At 35.2% G+C, this 20,344-nt stretch overlaps 1 protein-coding gene across 2 annotated transcripts; it reads left to right on the top strand.

Annotated features, from left to right (window-relative positions):
- The first annotated feature begins 1,400 nt into the window (after positions 1 to 1,400).
- LOC131075207 (myosin-17) lies at positions 1,401 to 19,874 on the top strand. Of its 2 annotated transcripts, XM_058012034.2 has the most exons (39): positions 1,401 to 1,945; positions 5,528 to 5,656; positions 5,929 to 6,072; positions 6,275 to 6,420; positions 6,510 to 6,666; positions 6,832 to 6,890; positions 7,048 to 7,207; positions 7,381 to 7,530; positions 7,628 to 7,764; positions 7,880 to 8,026; positions 8,176 to 8,277; positions 8,456 to 8,513; positions 8,675 to 8,776; positions 9,085 to 9,122; positions 9,930 to 10,056; positions 10,162 to 10,332; positions 10,563 to 10,694; positions 10,867 to 10,976; positions 11,118 to 11,178; positions 12,452 to 12,629; positions 12,842 to 13,047; positions 13,289 to 13,408; positions 13,676 to 13,774; positions 14,110 to 14,328; positions 14,612 to 14,772; positions 14,894 to 15,008; positions 15,143 to 15,190; positions 15,316 to 15,432; positions 15,567 to 15,737; positions 16,556 to 16,708; positions 16,885 to 17,079; positions 17,476 to 17,613; positions 17,718 to 17,788; positions 17,914 to 18,013; positions 18,131 to 18,187; positions 18,452 to 18,508; positions 18,602 to 18,682; positions 18,774 to 18,856; positions 19,009 to 19,874. In XM_058012034.2, the coding sequence occupies exons 1-39, from the start codon at positions 1,943 to 1,945 to the stop codon at positions 19,130 to 19,132; spliced, it is 4,626 nt and encodes a 1,541-aa protein (XP_057868017.2). In that variant the 5' UTR covers positions 1,401 to 1,942; the 3' UTR covers positions 19,133 to 19,874. The 2 variants fall into 2 exon arrangements, with proteins under 2 accessions (XP_057868017.2, XP_057868018.2); XM_058012035.2 differs by lacking the exons at positions 1,401 to 1,945; positions 5,528 to 5,656; positions 5,929 to 6,072 and having other exon boundaries at positions 6,267 to 6,420; positions 6,506 to 6,666.
- The last annotated feature ends 470 nt before the right edge of the window (positions 19,875 to 20,344 follow it).

Consider the following 20,344-nt stretch of genomic DNA (forward strand, 5'->3'; position numbering starts at 1 on the left):
CAAAACAAAATAAATTCATGAAGTGTTCCTTGTTCTAATTTTACTCACAACAAATTTCTAAGTAACAAAGAAAGAGATAGATGTAAAAAATACAAAACAATGAATTAATCCTTCAAATAACATAAACAATTAAAAATGTAGATTTAAAATTCTTAATATTTTTAATAAATATCACTATAAACTAATTATTTCTTATCAACTTAGTCAATAATAGTCTTGGTTTAATCATTTTCAATCAAGTTAACTTCAAAGAGCTTTCAAACATTAAAAAAAAGACAAGAAACAACTTTCACCCATGTGGCTATTCCATGACATAATTTCCCCCAACCAAAAGAGACAAACCCTACAAGATGTTTCCAAAGTGTTAGGGCAAACTCTTCATACAAAACTAGGAAAAAAAATTGTCTCTTCCCCCGTTCACCATCTACGACATAGTCATATTTGAAATGTTCTCCTTACCTTAGAAAATCTCACGACACAAGTAGAATCAACATATTTAGGTATATTTTTATTTTGTATTATTCTATTATATTTTATTATTTTATTGTATTTTATATATTTTTTCCCTTACAAAGCCACAAGCCAACAAAATCCCTCTCAACGTGTCTTATCATGGGCACACATAACGCCATTAAAGGTCGGAGAAGATTACCTATTTTTTGGGGATCGGACGGTTGTGATCGCGTCATTTTTACACTGCAGCAAATGCTAGCTGTCCGATCGCTCCGTGCACGTGGAAAGCCGGTTTGCCATAATTATAATGTTTGCGTAAGCCCCGGGCTAGTTCAAAAGCCGCGTGAACGCGCAAGCGGTTAAACACCTCACACTTTAGTCTAATCCGACGGCTAAGATGCGAGATCTCGTCCCATGCATTTCTTCTCTGTGAATAAATTTCTCGCGGTTTTGGCCAATCGTAGGGTCATAATTGCATCTACATAACTTGTAAATTACAGATCGTCGGATCTCTGAAATGACGGTACGCGTTATCGTTTCTTCTGTCGCGCACTATGCTCGTTTCCCTCCCAACAGCGCTGCATCTGAAAGATTGTTTTCTTTCTCTTCATCCAACGGTCCACGTCATCCAAAGTCCACGTGTCAATCCTGGATCTATTATTATACATGATCAATCGAACAGCCGAAAGTCCTTAACATTCAGACAAACCAAGCGAATCGAACGGTCACGCGTATCTTCATCCCCGTCAGGATGACCTCAAATCGCGCGAACATTAACGACAAACCCTGCGCCGAAAGCTCCGTCGTTTGCGCATGCATAAACCGGAGCTAGCTTTATCCCATAGACGGTCCAGATTCCACCGTCCTTTTGCACTCGCATCCTCGCCGTCGGATTCCGTCCAACCACAAGAGTGTTATTCTAGGCTAAGGCAACATCACACCACACCAGAAGCTTATATGAAATTTCTTCCTTCGCATATTTATTGTGCAGCGCTCCGACGGCAACTTCGATCGGACGGCATTCGTTCGTTTGCCAGACTGGCCTGCTCGATTTGGAAAAAGTTGCAGGAACTTTAGTTACAGAAAGCAAGAAATCTTTTTCTTTTTCCTGCCAATAGATCTATAGCCATTATTTTTATTCGGCTCTCGGCATTTTTTTTCAGCTCCCTCTGCATAGAACGGGGGGCTTAATCCACAAAATTATCACGCAGGGCCCTGTCAGCTGCTGAACGTACCCTCTTTTGGCCGTGCGGGGAAGAAAGTTTATATCTGTATATCTCCGCAGGGCGATCGGAGCTTTAATCTAAAGGGACATATAAAAACATTTGTAATGCGAGGGCTTGACGTGTAAACTTTGAGGAATTTTGCATAAATTTGAAGGAATTGGAGATAAAATTGAAGGCAAAATTTAGGTTTAATTTGAAAGAATTTGGGATAAATTTGATTGGCAGTATCTGGTTAGGTCATTGGATCAACACAGCCTCCTGCAATGGTATGTAAAGTTTTCTGTTTACATCTTTGTGTTTTCTTCGTTAATTTGTCCTTTAAATTTAATTTTTTTGCTTTGTCTTATTGGAAAGACATGAAGTTCGCGTTCCCCAAAATTTAGCTGAAACACATTATCTATCGAATATTTTCAAAAATTCCAAGTAAATATGAACCATGGAAGCCTTGTTATCAAAATTGATTATCTAAGAAAACTCAATAAACTTTAGCCGCTGCATTTTGGATTATTAAAAAACATTGTGTTTGAAATGCATTATTTACTTTGTTTCCTTTAATGGTATCGAATTCTTTTTCTTCTAAATTTTGCAGAAATGCAACATTTGACGGATTCTTATGGCATTTTTTTGAAATATTATAATGTAGCATCACAGAAGTCTCTTTACAGCATATTGCGAAACGTGAAAAAATGATTACGTTTGGAAACTTAAGAGATCTGAGTTTTGAAGAACGTCTTCGAAATCCTCAATTTACTGGGATTGTCAGATGGTCTATTTTGTGTTGGGGATCGTTGTTTTATGGCTCAAGGCGAGCTGTGTTTTTTCCTTAAAAAAAAAAAGTTTATTTCTTAATTAATTTGTGAAGAAATGTTTTGTCTACCATCCTTGCTGCCCAGACATTGAATTCTTTATTTGTTTTGGAATCAAGCGTTAAAGGAATGACTTCGCTTCAAAGGGATTGAATTCTTTTTTTTTGTGTTTACTTTAGCTGGAACAAAGTGTTCACTTGGATTATTATGTACCACATACAGTTGATTCCATTGCATGGTATTCAAAATCAATTATATATGAAAACCAATGTTGTGAGGCTTCGACAGACCATAGTGATCACTTAAATAGCTTTTGGCAACACCTGTTATGCACATGTATGGTTTAACAGATGGATGTTTTTTCTTTTGAATCATCCTACCCGATCCATCATTAGGATAAGATTGTGATAAATGAAAATTTTGCAATGCGAAAATCGCAATTGCTTACCTAAGATTTTTGTACTGGTTCCAGGCGATTCCTGTCTCACATACATCTTTAGCCGTTGTTGGCAAAAGTTTGATTTTGTTGAAATATTGAATCAAGAATAGCATGCACATTGTGCATGTAAAAATATTAGGAGTGGCGCCTGGTTTTGAAATTGAGAAATCGGAGGTAATTAAGATTGCTTCTGGATTGGCTGTGTATAGAAAAAATATACACAGCAAATCCATAAGCAATATTAATTATACTATGGACTGTAGAAAACGTATGCCGAAATTTGGAGGCAGTTTATGTTTGATTCTCATGTAATGTTTAAGCATCGTGCTTTGGACATAAATTGTGTGCCCTTCCATATTTGGTCTAGCTTTTAACAAACAGCTATTTATTTATCTCATCAAGGTATTGGAGAATGAGAAAGAACAGAGCTATGGCAAAATGCTAACCCATTCTTGTTAGAATGTTAAAGCTCAATGCTCAACTACAAGATATGGTCAGGTAGAAGATTTGCACTGGTTGTAAATTCCAATAATGTTGGAATTGCTCCTAGTCACAGGAGGAATCTCTTTAGCTCAACAAATGGTATAATCTCAAGGGTTTTGGACTTGAGAGCATCTTTTTCATAGTGCATCAATTGGCAACATTTTTGCAGATTAAACTATGTAGGTGATTTAAGGTCCGACTTTTGTGTCCTACTACAGGACCCACTTTCAGGTAAAAGATTGGATTCAGTGGTCTGGAAGATTGTACCTTAAATCACTTCTATAATCTGATCCAAAACACTTTTTGAAATTCCAAAATTCATGTCTGCATAACTACCATGGTGTTAACACTACTTGTTTGGGTGTTCACTTGAAAGATGAAGTTCCTCTAGGATAGAGATAATTAATATTATATTGTACGTAGTTGTACAATTTAAAATTTCACTTGAATTTTACTGGTACACATTGAAACTTGAGAATTTCATTTCATCAATTCATGATCGAGCACCACAGAGATATTCACAATATTTGGTGAAGCCAAACAACAGCCGATCCAATTATATTTCTAAGGTTTAACAGTTTTCGATACCAAACTTTGTTTTGAAAAGCTATTTGGGAGAAGTGAGAGTCAAATTTCAGTAGAAAAAATCCTGTATATATAATGATATTTTATTTTTTGAACCTATAGACCCTTTCTATTCTTCAGAGTAGCCAAAGATTTAATTGTGTGCCAGAAATCTCATTACTCCTATAGTGTCAATTCTAAATTTATTCAGAGATGTGAAGGACTGACATAGGATCATACAGGTCATGTTGTCTACCTATTAATGACTGGCAAATGCTAATATAGTTCTACTTCAATATTTTGGTTGAGGTAGTAAATCTGTTTTTTATACTATAATCTAAGGTGTATAAATCGGTTCCAATAGAGGTCGTCACACTGTCAATACTTTGTGATCCAGGTCCATTTTCACAAACTCACCCATAATTATTATATTTATTGACCTGCCGAAAGGTTGAGTGTAGCACAGCCCAGGTGGGAGGGAATCAAAGAAATGCGCTTATAAATTATGTCGAAGTAGGTGGGCAGCATAAGGAAGGGTCCTACTATTTCAAGAGGAAGGGAGAAGACGAAGCTTCGGTTTTCATTCCAAAACTCTTTCTTTCCTTCCCTGGCCATTTCTTTTCTGTCTGTTGTGGCTGATATACTTGTATGAAGGAATGGTTGTGCATGCAGATCCGATAAGTTGGAAGAATATTAGTGCTGGTAGGGGCCATCCAGCTTAGGTGTGATTTCCTGACCAAAGGGAGATGAAACACAATGTTGGGTAGAAATGTCCTGACAACTATTTGGCTTGTAAAGGAATCCAATTCTTTATGGTAGCTGGTTTTTTCCCACAGCCTATTTTGTACAAACCTATCCTTTCCAGTCCAGGTGGTTCCTCATTACAGCCTGTTATGTATAATCCTAACCTTTTGTCTTCTCAAATCCTTCACCCAAAGGATCTTATCTGTATGAGAAGATCAGTGGCTGTTGCTTCTCTTGCCTTGCAGAGGTTGAGCTCACTTGACACACCCAAATTTTCTTTGTTTGGTCATCAAATTGCTTGCAACACTCTAGTTGCTTAAGTTTTTCTGCTGACAACTAAAATTATCATGTTTTGATTATCTTCAATATATAGTATCTCAAGAGTTTTCCTATGAAAATTTCAAAAATATTTATGCTGTCTTCGTACTTGAGAAAGGAACATTTCTAAATTCTATTAAGTGAAAAGTATACCTACATAACGGCCTCAAGATAATAATGTTTGTTGGACTGGAGTTTATATTTCTGGCATCTAATATATATACGACTTTTTAGCAACATCAACTATTATCTCAATGTAGAAAATTGCGTGATCACACTCATGTAAGGTTATGCCAGCAAATCTTACAGATAAACACTCTCCATCCTTTTCTAATTCAGCGTTTGGCCAGCAATGTTATCCTGCTCTCAATGCAGAAAATTGTGTGTTCACACTCATGGATACATTTAGTCATGCTGTTCAAGAGTAGTTTTGGAATTTTTCGCATGGGCTTAATGATGTGGTCCTAACTATCTTACACTTTGGCCGAATACAGGCGGCTCCTGTAAACATTCTTGTAGGTTCTCAAGTATGGGTGGAAGATCCTAAAGTGGCCTGGATTGATGGAGAAGTTCTGGAGATCAATGGTCAGCAGGTTAAAGTTCGGATGGTTGATGGAAAGTTGGTGAGTGAACAGTACTGTTTTTAATGACAATCTCTTTGGCTTTCTTTTTTTTATAACTTTTCTTTCTGGATTGTATGTAGTAACTATTAAGTCAATAGTTATAGTTCTTTTCAGAGAAGCTATGGTATATAAACTCAAGCTTAGGGAATGATGTTATGTCTGCAAAGTTATTATTACTGTCAGAGTTAAATTGCTGGGAAATATGGTTGGTAATCATATCCCCAGGCTTCATGTTTTGGAGCTCCAAATAAGAAGCTTCTGCTTGTGTGCAGGTGACTGTAAACTTGTCAAATGTATACCCAAAGGATTCTGAAGCATTGCCAGGTGGAGTGGATGATATGACAAAACTTGCTTATTTGCATGAGCCAGGAGTTCTACAAAATTTGGCATCTAGATATGAATTAAATGAAATTTATGTGAGTTCTCAGGGTTTTATTTGAATTACCTTATTTATTATTCAGTTATATTTAGATAGCTCTTCATCTGTTTGATCTTCATTTATGACATGGTTCTAAGTTTTTCTCTTAGTTAAGTTCGATATATATGCTTTTGAATAAACTGCAGAACAGTGTTACTAAAAGCAACATTTCTATGATGGCATTATGTGGTATCTGACAGACCTACACTGGAAGTATATTAATTGCCATCAATCCTTTTAGAAGATTTCCTCACTTGTATGACAGTCAAATGATGGAACAATACAAAGGGGCAACATTTGGAGAGTTAAGTCCTCATGTGTTTGCTGTGGCAGATGCTGCATACAGGTATGCCTCTCCATTTTTCTGATTGAAGCTTTGTTTTGTAGCAAAGAGACTCTGTTTGATACATCAATTTGAACTTTTTATGGAGACAGGGTGATGATCAATGAGGGGATAAGTCAGTCCATTCTAGTTAGTGGGGAAAGTGGGGCAGGTAAAACAGAATCCACCAAAATGCTTATGCGTTATCTTGCTTATATGGGAGGCCGAGCAGCAACTGAGGGGAGATCAGTGGAGCAGCAAGTGTTAGAAGTAAGAAATGATAAGCATTTTGATTTATGAATGGAGTGCAAAGAGTCACTGTGATGTTTCTACAGCAATTAAGAAATGTTGTGATCTCAATCTTATAATACCTCGTCTTCATTGTTGTTCTTATGTGATCATTATCTGATTTTCTTTTTATTTCCTGATTTGCAGTCAAATCCTGTTCTGGAAGCTTTTGGAAATGCAAAAACTGTTAGGAATAACAATTCCAGGTTAATTCCCTTTTTAAGATTCTCCACTGCATGCATAATGGAAGGAAATTGAATACAAGGAGTTTCTAGAGCTTGAGTTGTTAATATATGAGATTTGGCTTAGCTCTTTGATATGAAGAGTACAATTTCTTCTGACTAAGGTGCATATTTCATGCAGTCGTTTTGGTAAATTTGTTGAGCTACAATTTGACAAAAATGGAAGAATATCAGGAGCTGCTGTTAGAACATACCTGCTAGAAAGGTCTCGTGTTTGCCAAATTTCAGATCCTGAGAGAAATTATCATTGTTTCTATCTTCTCTGTGCTGCACCCCCAGAGGTATGCAGCATCTGCTTTGGTAATTGTGACTATAATTGATCATTGTAATAGGTTCATTGTCTATTTTCTATTTTGTTTTCTGAATCTTTTTATGATTGATTTTAAAATTTAAATGGCAGAATGCTAACAGTAGCAGAACCATCTTTTGAAATTTTCTTTTTTTCTTATTTCAGGAAATTGAAAAATATAAGCTCGGACATCCAAGCTTGTTTCATTATTTGAACCAATCCAACTGTTATCAACTTGATGGTGTTAATGAAGCTGAAGAGTACCTTGCAACACGAAGAGCAATGGAAGTTGTTGGAATCAGTACTGAAGAACAAGTATGACATTTTGTAGAATGAGAAATTAAAATGGTTACATTTTTATAAACACAATTTTTATGTTTACAGTTTTTCCTGAATCTCTTAATGTTTTCAGGATGCAATATTTCGAGTTGTGGCAGCTATTCTCCATTTAGGTAATGTGGATTTTACTAAGGGGAAGGATAGCGATTCTTCTAAGCCAAAAGATGAGAAAGCTATGTTTCATCTGAAGATGGCAGCTGAATTATTCATGTATGGTTCCTTTCTAAAAAGATGATCTGGATATTATACTGGCTCTAAATATATTGCTACAGTGCCCTTTCAGAGTACTGATTTTTTGTTGTGGAATAATTATATATTCTCTTAGGTGTGATGTTAAGGGTCTAGAAGACTCTCTATGTAAACGTGTCATTGTGACTCGAGATGAAAGCATTACAAAATCTCTTGATCCAGTTGCTGCAGTTACCAGCCGAGATGCATTGGCAAAAACAGTATACTCACGATTATTTGACTGGTATGATGTATCATTTATGAGTCCCGCTTTATTTAGAGCAAGATCTCAAAGAAGAATGCAATTGGAGAGAAGCATATTTCTCAATTTTTGAAGGATATATATTGTTTTATGGGCTTGGCTTAAGACAATGCCATTTGTATTGGATGCAGGCTGGTAAATAAAATAAATAATTCGATTGGCCAGGACCCTAACTCAAAGACTCTAATTGGAGTTCTTGACATCTACGGTTTTGAAAGTTTTAAGAATAACAGGTATATTTTTAGTCGTAGCCAGCAAGATTCTTTCTGCATTTACCGAAATCATGCCTTGTAGCTATAATATCTGCAATTTAGCGAGCTATATATTAAACCTTGATATTATGAAATGTGTATGTATTATATGGAGCTCTTAAGTGAGCTAAGGAAAACTTACTTATCTTCTGCATTGCAGTTTTGAACAGTTCTGTATCAATCTTACAAATGAGAAGCTGCAACAGCACTTCAATCAGGTCAGAAATTTCCATATCTATTAAATTATTGGTGTTTTAGATAGAAATATATTTTTTGTACCTATTGATTTTTCTCAGGGTATATTTGCTTAATTATTTTAACACTGTTTTGTTGCCTATAATGTTTACTTTTTCCACGAATTTCTGTATATGCTGTGCAGCACGTCTTTAAGATGGAACAAGATGAATACACAAGAGAAGAAATTGATTGGAGCTACATTGAATTTGTTGACAATCAAGATGTTTTGGATCTAATTGAAAAAGTATTTTTGATTTCCATTTTCTTTGCTGATTTTATTGTAGTTGCAAATAAAGGATGCATGGTTAAGCATACATACAATGCCATTATAAAGGCTCTCAATAAACATCCTGTTTACAGTTAAAACAGTTTTTGTTAACACTTGTTTAAAGCTTTAAATACTAAAATTGTTCCTATAGAATTGAGTATCTTACGCAGTAAATATTTTACGAACGATCCCTTTCTCAATTGAACTTGTAGCGCTCTGTCAAAAATTTGCATTTATGAGAATATAAACTTTTACTAATGTATTATGTATTATTGTATATGCAGAAACCGGGGGGAATTGTTGCTCTTCTGGATGAAGCCTGGTATGCTTATGTAACCTTTGTCCCTACAAATTTTGGAGATGCTCATTCAACATCATATGATGGTGCCCTTTTTCCGGGAACTTTTTTTTTTTTCCGTTAAAACTGTCAGTGGGCTATTGTTTATACTTGTTTCAAAATAAGAGTGGCATTAACTATGTGAATAAGACACAATGAATGGGATGAAAATAGGAGTGACATTTTTTTTAGCTATGAGGACAAGATATAATGAATGTAAAGTTATATCTCAGTTGTTCAACAAAATATGGATCCCACAGGCATCAATGGAAGTTGAAAAAGATGAGAGTTCATATTGGACTTCAGCTACAAAACAAAGATTAGGTCGTAATTACTTCTCAAATAGGGATAATATGAAGGCATGGATTGAGGATCATCAACTTAATATTTACATTTATGTGTTAATGAAATCAGACATTCTTCAAAGTTCAAACAATAGGGAGTTTTGTGATCAGTCACATGTACAGACCTGCTTTCTGTTTATAAAATTTAAGGGCAAATAAAAAAAGGGATATAATAGAATTGGGATAATATAAATGTTTTGCTTGATAGTAGGAGATCATCTTAGGAAGGTACTTTTTTGTTTCAGCAAATAGAGGATTCTAGCATTGGATTTAGATGTTCTGTTTTCATGGCAATTTAGAAGTGGATATGTGATGATTTATGAGTAGGATAGGTCAATGCTTAATTACTGTTACAAAGAGATTGATGCCAATGCTTAGAAGTTTTCTGTGACAGGGACATGTAAATAAAGTTTTGTTACTAATATGTATCTTTCCTTTCGCTTTGCAGCATGTTTCCAAGATCAACCCATGAGACCTTTGCACAAAAGCTTTACCAAACTTTCAAGAACAATAAGCGGTTCAGCAAACCAAAACTTTCCCGCACCGACTTCACAATTTGTCACTATGCTGGTGATGTGAGAAACTGTTTCTTTCAACTCATATTTATAATACCTTATTTTCACTAGTCTAGCATTTGTATCACAGTAATTCTCATCTCTTTTGTCTTATGGATCTGACAGGTTACGTATCAGACTGATTTGTTCCTTGACAAGAACAAAGATTATGTTGTTGCAGAGCATCAGGGTCTATTAAATTCTTCAAAATGTTCCTTTGTTGCGGGTCTCTTTCCTGCTCTACCTGAGGAATCTTCCAAATCATCAAAATTTTCCTCCATTTGTACACGTTTCAAGGTAGGGTGGATGTTTGCTTGTCACTGGTGGCACAATGCAAGCTTTTTTCTTTTAGAATTTTTGTGATTTTTAATTATTGAGTTTGTTTTCTTCTGCTTGCTATCATTTCTTTTCCCTTAAAGTTTTTACTTCTTGGAATTTGCGATGCATACTGATATGCACCTGGAATTTTGTTGTCATGAATAATCTTTGAAAGTGTTGAGATATTAACTTATTTTAATTTTGTGCAGCAACAACTGCAATCTCTCCTAGAGACACTAAGCTCAACAGAACCTCACTACATACGATGTGTGAAACCAAACAGTGTTCTAAAGCCAGGCATTTTTGAGAACCACAATGTTCTACAACAACTACGTTGTGGGGTAAGCATTTTTTGACCATATATTTCTGCATTTGATTCTCTGAGTTTGCTGGTAGTTAGAAAGCAGGCATATTTCCTTTTTTAATGACTCCTGAGATTTCCAGGTTCAGTCATTTAGATAGAATGCTTAAACATAGAATTTTCATTATTTTTATGCTTCAACTGTATTTCAGGGTGTCATGGAGGCAATCAGAATCAGCTGTGCGGGGTACCCTACAAGGCGAACATTTGATGAATTTCTTGACCGTTTTGGTATTCTTGCCCCTGAAGCCTTGGATGTGAAGTATGTTTTCATATTCTGCAAAACTGCTTTCTTAGAAAAACTTGGCAATGGTCATTCTTGAAATTTGATATTTCTCAATTAAGATAATTGTTAATGAAATGCCAGTTTCTAACTTTTAGTCCTATTGATCACATATTGTAGCTATGATGAGAAGACTGCAAATAAAATTTTACTAGAGAAAGTGGGTCTCCAAGGCTATCAGGTATGTCCAATCGTATGTCTGCATAAGTCAAAGCATTTGGTTAAATGTAAAACATCACATTATAATTGTGACTCATCTAATTTAACACTTTTCCGCTAACATCTCCTTGCACTTCATAACAAAATTTAACAAAATTTCCATTCATATCAAGTCATGATGCCCCTTGCACTTCTAAGTTGACAACTGCCGATATATTAGATTATTCAAACACCCTACTCAGTTAATGATTGATTCATTTGAGAGAACTTTTTTTCCTCCGCTTATAATTCGCATACTGCTTATGCTGCAGATGCCACCAGACAGCAATTCTTAAATGCCTTGTACACGTCTAAGTTTACAACTTACCCAGTTAATCATTAGAGAAAATTTTATCCCTTCTGTTTGTTATTAGCGTAATGGGTATGCTGCATATGGTAGCACAATCCAGAATCCAGAACTGATACCAAATAGATCCCTACCAAAATAAGTTATGCATTGTCAGAAAATGCTGCTTGGCACCAGTTGAAAATATCCTACCGGCTGATCTCTCCACTGAATCGATCCAACAATTTTTTTCTTTTAATCAACTTGGCTTCTTCCGGCATTGTTGTTCTGTATGACTCATGTCAACTTCTTGATGTATGCAATCTTCTTGACCTATCCCATCTCAATATTCACTTCCAACTTTATGTTTCCATGCTATTCTAAAACACTTGAAATCCTTGCATGGCTTGCCTTTTTTAAACATGATACCTTAACGTTATATCCTTTGAACAACACCATTAGGCTTTTACCACACGGTTCACCTTCTTGATATTTGGACTTGATAAGTTATTATCAATTTCAAATGACAAATTTCTATGCTATTGGATAAGTGAAATGGAAAAGCAATCCCTCAGTGAGCCTGATGTTGCAGACACGTGTGGTCCAAAGATGAGGTGAGTGGTGTTATTCCAAAGAGGTTTAGGATTGCATGTCACTGAAATATTACAGGAGGTAAATTAAAAAATATTCCTCTTGTGGATTCCACAAAGGGAGTCTCCTAATACCAAATTGATGTCTTGCTTGGCAGGGACCTAAAACTAGTAAACTAACTCTACCTTTATATCTTGATTTCTGTATGACCATGACATTTTATGACTTAACAAAAACTTGCTCTGTATTGTGATTACCATTAAATCGGGTAAATGAACAAGTTGTTTTTAATAGCACTTCTCCCCAAAGCGAAGAGATACCCTTTCATGATGTCTGATTTCTAGAATTGTTAACCTACACTTCTTTTGGAACTGTGCAGATAGGGAAAACAAAGATTTTTCTGAGGGCTGGGCAGATGGCAGAATTGGATGCTCGAAGAACTGAGGTATTGGGAAAATCAGCAAAAATTATCCAGCAGAAATTTCGGTCGCATCTTGCTCGAAAAGAATTTCTTGCTTTGCGCAATGCAGCCATTCATTTGCAGTCTTTATGGAGAGGTATTTTTGTACATGAATATGTAGGTCTACTGGTGGTAAAGTTTTCCTCCATATTAAATTCTTTGTTGCTGCTTTTGCAAAATTTGTTTCTCAATGCCAGTGGTTTATAGTACTTTATATGCTATGTAAATTTATAGGCTATACAAATTTTTATTTTGTAAAGCAAGAAAGATTTCCATTTTCAACATATTTTAGCGTTTTACTGTTCGCAGGTAACCAAGCTCGTGAGCTCTTTAAAAACATGAGAAGGGAGGCTGCTGCAATTCGAATACAAAAATATGTCCGCAGATATCAAGCTCACAAGGCTTACACACAGTTGCGATTGTCAGCCATTGTCATTCAAGCAGGTTTACGTGCAATGGCTGCTCGCAATGAATTTCGGTTTAGGTCTCAAACCAAAGCTTCAATTATTATACAGGTATTCATTTTGTTTTCTTTGACAAATGGGTGATGTAAAGAGTGTTTTATCACTTGAGCTTGTTGTAGTGTAATTTTTCAAATTTTGATCTCTAATGATGTTTTTTATGGATCTATATATTTGACATTAAGAAATAGTTCAAGTAAGTCATTAGCATGTAGTTTATGGAAGAGCCTTTGAAAAAAAAATTGCCATAAAAATGTAAACTGACAATGTCCCTTTTATGTTTGCTGGCCTCCAGACTGAATGGCGTGCATATAGAGCTCACACATACTATAAGAAGTTAAAGGCGGCAGCCATAACATTCCAGTGTGCTTGGAGAGGAAGGGCTGGAAGAAAGGAGCTCAGAAAACTTAAGATGGTGAGTCGCAAGTCTTTCCTTTCATGAGTACATGTATGCGTTGTGACAGGTGAAACAAAGGATAAGAACAAAAAATAATATTATTTAGACATCAATAAAACTGTTTAGAATTTTTAGATGTTTATGGTGTTATCCTTTAGTGGCCTTCCTATAATTTATCTAAGATATGTACCAATTCCTTTTAATTTTATTGTTGTTGGATTTTGTAATCTTATGTGAATTTGAATTGTATCTTTGTTTGTAAGCAAATTTAACTTCCCTATGCAGGCTGCTAAAGAGACTGGTGCACTGCAAGCGGCAAAAACCAAGTTGGAGAAACAAGTAGAGGAGCTTACATGGCGCTTGCAGCTGGAGAAGCGTATAAGGGTAATGATTCTTCCAAATTTTATGCAAAAACAAAAGAAGTTTCTCAGAAAGAATATCCATGTGGCTGATGAAGTTCTAATATTCTTTTCAGTTTGAAATTTCAAGCATTCAGATTCATTTTGTATTTTTGTGTTGTTCCCTTTTTAACCTTTCTAAGGCCTCATTTGAGTTGATTCAGGTGGTGACTAAAATCTAGGACTAAAGTATGTTGTATCTAATTGTACAACCTATGATGCACAAGAGTCATATTTACTTCCTAACTCAGATGCTCACATCAGAATTGCTTTGTTTTGTGAGTTTACTGTTTGATCATGTTCAAATCTCTTTCCTTGTAGGCTGACTTGGAAGAATCAAAATCACAAGAGACTGCAAAACTGCAATCTGCTCTACAGGAGATGGAAGCACAGGTTAGAGAAACCAATATATTGTTAGAAAAGGAGAGAGAGGCAGCTAAAAAGGCTATGGAGCAGGCTAAGACTGTCATAGAGACTCCAGTTGTTGTTGTAGACACTGCAAAGCTCGAGAGTCTTACCAGTGAGAATGAAAAGCTAAAGGTGATTCTTATTCTTTGTGAAACTATGAAATTATAGCTGTAGTTGTACTCATAATCTAGGTTGAAATGTTCAATCGTAGTGTAGAAAATTCACATCTGTGGGTGTTTTGACATAAAAATGATGCCTTCGAATAGTGAAGGTTGCTGAAAAGCAACCCTGTTCGTTTGATGCAACAAATAGCTGAACTTTTAGAGAATTTGTTGAAGTATCTGAGCTTTCTGTTGGACAATATTCTGTTTTATTTCTTGAAGCATTGTACTTATTGATTTTTTTCATTGTGCAGGCTTTGATAAGTTCACTTGAGCAAAAAGCAGATGAAGCTGAAAAGAAAGCAGAAGAGGTTGAGAAGAAATATGTTGAGTACCAAAAGCTGAGTGAAGAACGGCTTAGAAAGGCCAAGGAGGCAGAGTCAGAAATTGAGAAGCTCAAGAATACATTACAAAGGTTTAAAATATTCTTTAATGTCACTATGCTCTCTTTGTTACTGAAGCACCACATTTTTTGTATGTAGTTCATATTCTTATTTTATGAATTTGCTAACTGGAAGTTTACAAAACATAAATAGGTTTGAAGCTAAACTTTCAAATGCTGAATCTGAGGATAAAGTTATTCGTCAGCAAACAATGGTCAAGTCACCTATAAGGGCCTTTTCGGAACGCATAATCACTACAGTTACTCAGGTAGATTATAACTTTAATTAATCATCACATATAGTTGGGATATTTCTTTTATTCGATTTGAATCCTTGTTTTTAAAAGTCGAATGCAATTGTACCTGGTTTTCTGAACATTTCAGTTATTCTTTTTTCTGCCAGACTCTTGAAAATGGCTATCATGAGCTTGAGGAACCTGATACTGTAAAAGTGAGTTTTTGAGTATCATTTCTATCTGTTTTTAGTCAAATGATTTTTTGTTCCATTTTTTATATGACCATTGTCATATATTGATCCTTACAAGTTACAAATAGACTAAGCAACATTTTTTGCAGTTTACTGTTGCCAGTGAGGTACCTGTCATCAAGGAGCCTGCTGAAATTGAGAATAAGCCACCAAGGCCTCTCAACGACATAGAGACCAAGCCACCAAGGCCACTTAATGATATACATGTACTCAGTTCAATTCCCTAAAAAGTCTTGAGTCTCTTTTAACTGCATTGCAATTGCAATCATCTACCATACATTGAATTGGATTTGAAGTAGTTATTTCTATAAATCTAATATCTTCTATTATTCCAATTCAGGAAAGCATAGACACACTTATTAAGTGTGTCTCCCAAGATATTGGATTCAGCCAAGGCAGGCCTGTTGCAGCATGCATTATTTACAAGACACTTTTTCATTGGCGATCATTTGAAGCTGAAAGAACCAGTGTGTTTGATCGTATTATTCAGATGATTGGATCCGCAATTGAGGTTATCAGAAATCTTTATGAATATAATGCTTTTGCTATTTGTTTTTAAGATAATTATTTTTCTGTTAACGAGAGTTTCACTGGATAACCTCCGATAAAGAACTAGGTTGAGAAGATACTAGGGCTGTGAAAATGACTTAACACAAAATACAACAGCTAAATAAAAGAAACAAAATGAGATTGGGTTGACATTTGTGGATTGTCGTTTTTAATGTTGCCATTTGGCAATTTACAATCTTCAAGCCATTGATTATCACTGGATCATGTCTTTTTTACTTGCAAGCTCATTGGTTCAGTTCTATTTATGTGTCATCTGTCAAGATATTATGTATATTTCAGTAGCCAGAACCTTTTTTTTTGGAGAACAGTTCAATCTCAGAGTTGATTATTTCTGGCTTGTCTTTTTTTTTGTTTCACAAGTTCATTTTTCTAGAAAGCATTTACTTAACTCTAAAATCTTGCTTCTCTTCTTGGTTCTTTTTGAGATCCATGTTCTAGTATGTGATGATCTATTATACTAGTTGGAGCAGTAAAATCTCGTTTTAGTTCTAACTTAGAATGCATTACATTAAAATAATATCATCTCCTAGCTCAACTAGAAATATTTAACGAGTTAGTAGAAATCAACTTTTGCTTAAAGAAAAATTATTTTGAATTTCCACCCATATTTACTTAATATTAAGTATATAACAATGCACTTTCATCTTTTTTATGGAACTTTTTATATTATTTTTCCATGCTCTATTGCCTTTTTAATATTTATGCATTCTTTTGCACATGTGCCTACATCTAACATAAAGTCTTTAATTTTTATTGCAGAATCAGGAAAACAACGATGTTTTGGCCTATTGGTTGTCAAATACATCAACTTTGCTTTTCTTCTTACAACGTACATTGAAGGCAACTGGTGCAGCTGGAGTAACTCCGCAGAAGCGAAGATCATCTTCTACTTTACTTGGGAGAATGGCTCAAGTAAGAAGAATACAGCTTTCATTTTAATTTTTCAGCAAAGATAATAAGTTATAACTTTAGCTTAATAATTAAGAAAGGTTAATTTATTAGGCTAGAGCAAATTGGGTATATTCAATTTAATGCTATTGATTTATATATGGTTGCCTCAATAAGTCATAAACAAATTCATCTTGCAGGGTTTTCGATCCTCACCATCAGCCATGGGCCTTCCTTTCGGCATTGGTGGATTAGATGCTGTGCGCCAAGTGGAAGCAAAATATCCAGCTTTATTATTCAAGCAACAACTTACAGCATATGTGGAGAAGATATATGGGATTATTCGTGATAATCTGAAGAAGGACATATCTGCCTTGCTTGGCCTGTGTATACAGGTATATAGAAAATTTTCTGTCAGAGAAGATTTGGTAGCCATCAAATCAGATCTAGATATAAAATAAGAGATAGGGCTTAACATATAAAGATTGTACCTTGGTTAGCAGACTCGACTATAATTTGAAGCTGTCAGTTAGTCCAAAGTTTGTGTTTCTCTTCCCATTTTTATTTCACTATCAGGATTTGTCTCACTATTTGGCAAATATCTTGGTAGTATCATATATTGCGACCAACAAAAAGCTTGCATCTGTTTAGCTGGGTCTAGATGATTGTTAGACTTCATGTACTTTCAACTCCATTTTAACTAAACAGTTTTCTATTTCTTACCAAATTATAATTCAATGCTCATGTTCGTCTTGTATGAACATAAAAATGATCATGTATTACATATTCAGGCTCCAAGGACATCAAGGGCAAGTATGGTAAAGGCATCTAGATTGCAGGCAAATGCAAATGCACAACAGGTTCCCAACCACTGGCAAAGCATTACCAAGGGCCTAACCAGTCTTCTCCAAACAATGCGTGCAAATTATGTACATTTCAGTCCTTGAGTAACTTTGTTTGTTATGAAAATAGCAAAATTTCTGTAGGAACAAGAATATTTGGGCATGTTGCTCAGGGTTTGTTTATCTTGCAGGTGTCATCGGTTTTGGTCAATAAAATCTTCATTCAAATATTTGCATTCATCAATGTACAACTTTTCAACAGGTTAGAATATATCTGCACAGGAAATGTTTTTAAATTCTGAGCTTATACATTGTTGTAAGGCAGTGAACATTTTTAACTAGTAATATTTTGATATTTAACAAGTGATCACATTATGTTTGGTTCAGCCTTCTTCTACGTCGTGAATGTTGCTCATTCAGCAATGGAGAGTATGTTAAAGCAGGATTAGCTGATCTGGAGCTTTGGTGCTGTGAAGCAACAGAAGAGGTTTGCTTGCAATTTTACTTAACCTTTGAATGTGGGCTGACCTGGTCTATTGTATGTTATTTTGTATTTTTGGACTTGTCATACCTTACTGAATGTTGAAAGTTTGTAACACTGCAGTATGCTGGTTCAGCTTGGGATAAACTCATGCATATCAGACAAGCAGTGGGATTTTTGGTAAGCAACAAAGTGATAAATGTTTCTGGGAATATATTGTTTTCCCATAATAAATTCTAGCATCATTTAAAATAATTTTTTTAATTTTTTTTATAGTTGATCATTACTAGGCATACATTCCATTATTATGTTAAATTCTATTTACATATTTTTCATCTCCGTAAAGATAGATAGATCCTTGTTAACATAAATCTTTTACTAAAAGGATTGACACATTGGTGCCAACAACTTTAATTTGATACTTGAATTTGCTTTACCCTTCAGGTTATTCATCAGAAACCAAAGAAATCTCTGGATGAAGTTACCCATGATCTTTGTCCGGTCAGTGGTTGTATTTTTTTTTTCTCTTGCTTCATTGTCTAGATTGTTTACTATTTTCCTCATTATCTTGTTTTTTAAATAATTGCTTCTCAGGTCTTGAGCATACAACAACTATATAGAATCAGCACCATGTACTGGGATGATAAGTATGGCACTCACAGTCTGAGTCAAGATGTAAGTAACGCGGATATAATTGCCTGTGATACAATTGCATGCTTGAATTAACACGTTAGTCCTAATTGTCAATAGCGATGGATATTTACAGGTTATTGCAAACATGAGAGTATTGATGACTGAAGATTCAAATAGCTCTCGAGGAAATTCTTTCTTGTTGGATGATGACTCAAGGTAAGATTTTAGAGAAAACTAATGTCATTGTCAGGATATGCAACAGTTTGCGAAACTTTTTTTCTGTGAGGGTGTTCACAGTTAGCATTTGGTAGGGGGGTTCTTCAGCAACTATTGCAAAAAATTGACAGAATTGTTGTTTCATACTGCAGCATACCATTTTCTGTGGAGGACATATCCAAGTCAATGCGAGAGACAGATTTATCAGATATCAATCCTCCTCCTCAGCTTCTTGATAACTCAGCATTTCAGTTTTTATTAACAAATGCTGAATAGTCTGGGAGGTTTCAATTTTTGAATTTTTTTCGCTCCCCGATTGGCATAATTGTCAGTTCACCTGTGGTGTCAGTTGTACTTTTAGCCTATTCTTGTCTCAGAGCAGCCAGGTATAGCTGTGAGGAGAACGATTCCCACCAAACTCATTGATTCATTTTTTGTTTACCATATGAGATATAATTCTTATGTAATTATCTGGTTTTTGATTGTTGCTTCCCCTTGAAGGCTTTATTTATTGTGGTCTGCAAGGGCAGATCCTCAAAAAAAATTGTACAGAAGAAAAACTTCTTCTGAGCCCCAGTTTGCTTGCCTGTGAAAGTTTCTACAGCTTCTGCAAGCTTATGTCAATAATATTGTTTCCGTGTAGATGCAGCTGTATTGTGCTGCATTCATTTACAAGGAAGATTCCTCGGCAGCTTGCTTTTGCCACCTAAAGGTTCGGGATGTATTCGGATCCAATCATAGCATTCTTTTTAGTATTAGATATGTATACACAGTATTTGAAATTGTTGGGAGGCACCATTGGCCTCCCAGAATGTAATATTTACGCATTTATTGTGTCCATTGTATAAAAGTTGAAAGGATTTTTGTAGCGTGTCCACCACGATTGTGGTAAGACAACAGAGGGTTGGGTAAACATTGGTTAACGTCCAGTCCTGTTGTGTTGTGTTCTGCAGTCTGGTTGAAATGTAAAATTCTATTTTCTTGAGGTTATAGAAGAACAAGTTAAAGTTTTTGTAAATCACAATTTTGAGTTTGTTATTTCTTGGCCTCCCCAAATTTCTTGGATGGCTTATAGATTCTGGCAATGTCTTCAAAAGATGGACAAAGGGAGATGTGGCAACCATTATAATACAAAACCTAAAGAAGTATATATCATTATTACGTAAAATATGACACTCAAAATCCTAACATTCAAGAGTATAATTCTTCTAAGCCAAACTAATAATTGAAAAATTCCACTCGGTGCTTATAGTATGAATTGGCTTGAGACTAGTGAGGAAGCACAATGAGCACGTTGCAATTTTCTAGTAATAATTTTATTATCATCAACCTATCTTGGCAAGGCGCTAATTCTTGTAGTGAAGGAATTAATATTTGTTTTAAACAATGACTTGTTTGCATATTTATCATCAACCTATCTTGGCAAGACGCTAATTCTTGTAGTTAAGGAATTAATATTTGTTTTAAACAATGACTTGTTTGCATATT

The sequence above is a fragment of the Cryptomeria japonica genome, chromosome 11 (assembly GCF_030272615.1).
Source record: "Cryptomeria japonica chromosome 11, Sugi_1.0, whole genome shotgun sequence".
Lineage (NCBI taxonomy): Eukaryota > Viridiplantae > Streptophyta > Pinopsida > Cupressales > Cupressaceae > Cryptomeria > Cryptomeria japonica.